Raw genomic sequence first — 5,618 nt, 5'->3', positions numbered from 1 at the left:
ATTACTAATATTATCATTATATTAATCGCGACATGTAAACGTGCTGAAGACACCTGTCGAAATCAAATAAATCATATCATAATCATTAAACCCCTTAAAATTATCTAATTCAAACCAGAATCTACCCTGGAGCTCAATGCACCAGTGATCATGTACTTGTGAAATCAAATATCAAAATAAAGGTAAAAAAAGGAGAAAAAAAAAATACCAAAAAATAGACCAAAGATAGATGTAGCTATACTATGTAGAGATAAGGAACTGCACAAAAAGAAAAAGAAAAAAAGAAAGTAAGAAGTTCATAACCGATATGAGTGCCTGGGAAAAGAGGTTTGAGAGGATGCAAATCAAGGATGAAAGGCAACACAGAACACAGCTTTGGACATAGTTACTAAAATGCTAAAAAACAGGAAAAGAAAAGAAAACGACCTTAAATCAAATGGATGAAACAAGAAACTCTCAAACTGATGGAAGAAAGATGTTAGGGAAGCGATAAAGACACATAAGAAGTAAACCTGAAGATTAAATGTAAAAGTATAAAGGCAAATGAGGAATAGGCAGAAAAATAACGAGCAGAAATGTAGCTCTTAAAAGAAAAAAGAAACCGTAGAGCCATATATGAAAAAAATAAAGAACTCACGGGAGGGAAGAGGTTAACAAGATCTGATATAACTAAAAACAAGACAGGAAAAAAATTGATAAATGTAAATGAAGTTTTGCACAAATGGAGTCAGTACATAGACAAACTTTTTGAGGACGATACAAGAGAAATTCCAGTGGCAACAAAGATAGATGGACCAAAAATTCTAAGAAGTGAGGTATGCAAGCCATGCAAACGATGAAGTTAGGGAAAAGTCCAGGGAATGATGAACTCATGATAGAAATGCTTAAGGCTGAACTAGAGAAAATGATGGGTAAAATCACTAGGGTCACAAACAAAGTTTACAGTACAAGAATCATACCAGAGGAAATGGGGAAATTATTCTTTATAGCAACACTAAAGAAAGCAAAGGCAGTCGAGTGCAGCACAGAACACTTAACTTAATGAGCCACATAATGAAAATTATCCTAAAATAATACTTGGAAGAATCCAAACCAAACTTGAAAGCAAGATATCTCAAGAACAAAATGGATTTATAAAAGACAAAGGCACTATAGATGCCTATACACATAATGATTAGCATGTGTAAGTGGGAACTAGAAATGCAAATAAAAAAACCCTTTGTTTTATAGATTACGAAAATACCTTAGACAAAGTGCTACACCAAGTATTATTCAACCTATTAGGGAACAGAATTTGACGGTAAGATATGTAGATTAATCAGAAACCTGTAATGACCTCAATAGTTAGCAGTGGACACTGATCAAAGAAAATCACAATGGAAGAGCATGAAAAGAGGTGTCAGACAGGGTTGTGTGCTCCTTCCAATCCTTTGTTCACATTATGGTGAGGTGATACTCAAGATCGTATAAGGTTATGAAGCCATAAAGATTGGAGGTGTAGACTATAACAATGTTAGGTATGCAGATAACACAGGTTTGATAACAGACACTGAAAGAAGATTACAAAACTTAGTTAACGAAAACAACGTAAGTAGTAAAGGATATGGCCTTAAAATTAACATCAAGAAAGTTGATACAATTGTAGTAACCAGGAATATCGTAAAAATGAGTACACTTATGCAACCTTAATCTAAGCATAACAATGAAGACACTCAAAACACACATATGGGCAACTTCACCATACGGATGTGAAACATAACACATATACCTGATGATGGTAATAAACATACTTGTTATCACTATTATGCTCATTATGAAAGTCTTATTATTATTGTAATTATCTGCATTGAATTATTATTATTATTATTATTATCATTGTCATTATCATTATTACTATCATTGTCATTATTATTATTTTATCATTATACTTATTGTCATTATTATTGGTATTATTATTATCATATCCATTGTCATTGCTAGTATTAGCATAATTTTTACTGTTAATACTATAACCATTATTATCATTATTGTAATTATAATCTTTATTATTATTATTACATTTATCTTTACTATTATTATTGCTATATCACTAATATTATTGTTATTATTATTATCATTACTATTTTATTATTATTATTATTTTTTTATTATCATTATTATTATAGTAATTATAACTCATTATTATTATTAATATTATCATTAACGTTATTATTATCTTATCTTCACTAAAGGTATTGTTATTGATATTACTATTCTGTAATTCTTATAATTTTTGTAAATTCAACGTGAAAGAGATGTTCTTCGCCAAACTAGCATCTGTATCGGACAGGTGTCCCCGGCGAGATATTCGTACTTTTCTGATTGACTTCAATGCGGTATCTGGCTGTGATGGAGCTTTCTATGAGATGTCTGTCGGCCCCTATGGTTCGAGAGCTGATGCCGGCAGCGAGAATAACCTCTTTTTCCGGGACCTTGCTAGGTCCCAGAAATTGAGGATTTCTAGCTCGTGGTTAGCTTAGCTTATAGAAGTCCGTCGCAGACATCGATGACCTCACTCCGTATCTTGATTGGTGACAGATGATTAAAGATGATAAGATGATTACAAGTAGGATGGTTTATTTGTTATGGTTGATGGACTTTTTGATGACTAGTTAGTCCAATCCTGGACTTGCAGATGCGACCACACGCATTGCATGGGAAGTTACCTCCTGCATTTTGCGGAGCATGGCGACGAAGGCGTCGCTGTTCTGCAGCCCTATTGAAGTCGGTGGTGAGCCGCTCACTTCCTGTACGGCACATGGTTTGCCAATTTTTTCTGTTGGAGGCCAGGACTTCCAAATTTGAAGGATTGAAGGCACATTTTTTGAGAGTTGTTTTCATATGATCTTTGAATGTTTTTTTTTGGTCCTCCGGCCCTTCGGCTTACTTCAGCAAGTTCACTATAGAGGATTTTGCGGGGGAGTCTGTTTGCAGGCATTCGGATGGTGTGACCCAGCCATCGCAGCTGGCGTTGCGATAGGATGGTCTCAATTGGATCAATGCATGCCCTGTTGCGAATTTCAGTATGTGGGACTTTGTGCCACCGCTTGACACCAAGTATACGTTGCAGGCTGGAGGTATGGAATGCCTCTAGTTTGTTTAGGTGACGTCTATACAACACCCATGACTCACTTCCGTACAGGAGTATGGATAGCCATACAGCTTTATACACAGAGACTTTGGTTTTGATGGTGAGGTTTCTATTCATGAAGACTACCAATTCATGAAGCCTACCAAAAGATGCCGAAGCCAGACCAATGCGCCGTTGCACTTCACTTGAGAGATCATTTGTGTTACTTAATACAGATCCCAAGTAGGTGAACTCTTCTACATTTTTTAGAGGTTGTTGGTTGATAAGGAGTGCAGGGATAGGAGGTTGACCCATATTGAGTACTTCAGTTTTACCAGTGTTGATGGCTAAACCTGAGTGCGAGTATGCTTCAGCTACAGCATTAATTGTACGTTGAAGCCCATCCGGGGAAGAGCTGACGAAGGCTGTGTCATCTGCATACTGCAGTTCTTGAATTGCTTCCACAGTGACAAGTGTTTTGGCTTGTAATCGCCGTAGGTTAAACAGGTTGTCATCTAGCCGGTAAGATATTTGAACACCGCCTGCAGGATTTATGATCTGCTTGGCAATTGTCATGACTGCTGCCACAAAGAGATTGAATATGATGGGCGCAATGACACATCCCTGTTTTACGCCAGTACCCACAAAGAAAGGATCTGACTTAGAGCCACCACTTGTCACTCTAGCCTTTGAACCATCATGGAAGGATTTAAGTACTGCCAGGAAAGTAAGGGGGCAGCCAAATTTTCTTAGTATTTCCCAGAGCAGAGTTCTGTTGACAGTGTCGAATGCTTTGGCTAGGTCAACGAACACCATGCATGTCTATAGTGCTTCGTTCTTTTCTGAAGCCACTCTGCGATTCCGGCAGGACTCCCTCAGTGATATGGGCAAGAAGCCTGGAGAGGAGTATCCTGGTAAGCACCTTACCCGAGGTCGCAAGAAGGGAGATGCCTCTGCTATTTCCGCACACAGCCCTGTCTCCTTTCTTTTTGAAGATGCTCACGATGTCTGCATCTTTCCATTTTTGTGGACAGCAACTGGAGGCCCAGACTTTCTGGAAGATGTCATGCAGAGAGTCTAGGATGGCATTTCCTCCATGCTTCAGGATTTCAGCAGGTATGCCATCAGGACCAGCAGCCTTGTTGTTTTTTAGGCTGATTATTGCCATATGCACTTCTTGGCGTGTGGGCATGTTATCCAATTCTGGAATTGTGGGAAATTCAGGAGGATTTTCAAAGACAGTGGGGTCAGAGGGGTTGCTTCTGTTTAGAAGGTGTTGGTAGTGCTCGGCCCAGCGGTCATGTATTTCTTTTTTATCAGTGATGAGTTTGGACCCGTCTGCACGGGGCAAGTTGCAGTTCTCTGTGGGCCATATGCTCTTTTTATGGCACTATAAAATTCTTGCTGGTTCCCTATATCAGCAAATCCTTGAATTTCCCCTGCTAATTTTAACCACCACTCATTTTGCATTGATCTTGTCATATGCTGAACTTCTGGTACCAGCGCCCAGACCCACATTGTTGGACGTGGTTCAGCGATGCAGGTAATGCAGCCAAGGAGATCGACCACATACTCGGTAGCACTCGCTGGAGGATCCTCCAGAACTACAGGGTGTATAGGAGTGCCGAGTTCTTTGGTACTGACCATAGATTGGTTGTGGCTACCCTCCGGGTCAACTTCAAAACTCCTAGCGGTCCAATGATCACCCCAGGGTGTTTCACTTGGACAGTCTGAGGGAGAGGGGAGTGTGCACGGGGGTTTGCTGAGGCAGTCTCTAGTCGTTTCGCAGTGCTCGACAATCTGATTGACCCTGTTCTTCTGTGGGACACCTTCAAGTGCAAAACATTTGATGCAGCTCAAGAAACGATTGATGAACGCCCCAGAGCAATACAGAATTTCACCTCGCAGGAGACACTGGACGCCATAGATGCTTGTTGTGTGGCTCGTCTTTCAGGGGATCGGGATTTGCACCGTTCTCAGGTGCGCAGAACTCGGTCACTGTTAAGAAGGGATAAGGAACTGTATATTAGAAGTCGCAGAGGAATTAGAAGGCCATATCGATAAATGACCTTCGTCCTGCATACCGAGCCCATTGCACCAACACTTTTCAACACTTGCATGGACAGGATACTGGGCAAATTACCATTCAAAGTCATTGTGAAGCAACTCTGAGCAATATCAAGGTTACCGACCTTGACTCTGCTGATGATGTTGCTATTCTATCTGACTCCTTGGAATCCTGAGTGGTGGCTCTAAATGCAGTTGGTTATATAGCGAATCCCTTAGGTCTAGAGGTCTCCTGGACCAAGACCAAGATCCAGGACTTTGGGGACTTGCTAGGAGAACCTGTTTGGTCGGTACGTGCTTGCGGCGAAGACATTTCAGTCACAGAGAGGTTTACATACCTTGGTAGTGTAGTTCATAACTCTGGGCTGTCAGACCAGGAAGTCAGCAGACGGATTGGCCTGGCAGCAGGACTCATGAACTCTGTCGATAAACGCACTTGGCG

At 40.3% G+C, this 5,618-nt stretch overlaps 1 protein-coding gene across 1 annotated transcript; it reads right to left on the bottom strand.

Moving 5' to 3' along the window:
• Positions 1–2,651: 2,651 nt before the first annotated feature.
• LOC113800257 (uncharacterized) lies at positions 2,652–4,627 on the bottom strand. Its single transcript, XM_070118107.1, has 4 exons — positions 4,444–4,627; positions 4,037–4,312; positions 2,927–3,825; positions 2,652–2,831 (listed from the first exon to the last, which is right to left on the bottom strand). Exons 1-4 carry the CDS (start codon positions 4,625–4,627, stop codon positions 2,652–2,654), a joined length of 1,539 nt encoding a protein of 512 aa, XP_069974208.1.
• Between the last annotated feature and the right edge of the window lie 991 nt (positions 4,628–5,618).

The sequence above is a fragment of the Penaeus vannamei genome, chromosome 41, assembly GCF_042767895.1.
Source record: "Penaeus vannamei isolate JL-2024 chromosome 41, ASM4276789v1, whole genome shotgun sequence".
NCBI lineage: Eukaryota > Metazoa > Arthropoda > Malacostraca > Decapoda > Penaeidae > Penaeus > Penaeus vannamei.
The sequence above is the reverse complement of the archived record's forward strand: the minus strand, read 5'-3'. Positions and strand labels throughout refer to the sequence as shown.

What these genes read in the sequence shown, in the direction of transcription:
- LOC113800257 (XM_070118107.1), bottom strand. Translation starts at nt 4,627, where the DNA reads ATGTGGGTCTGGGCGCTGGTACCAGAAGTTCAGCATATGACAAGATCA. An exon ending in AACTTGCCCCGTGCAGACGG is followed by an intron (nt 4,313 to 4,443) that starts GTCCAAACTCAT and finishes CCACAATTCCAG; the next exon opens with AATTGGATAACATGCCCACA. An exon ending in CTCCCTTCTTGCGACCTCGG is followed by an intron (nt 3,826 to 4,036) that starts GTAAGGTGCTTA and finishes CTTTCCTGGCAG; the next exon opens with TACTTAAATCCTTCCATGAT.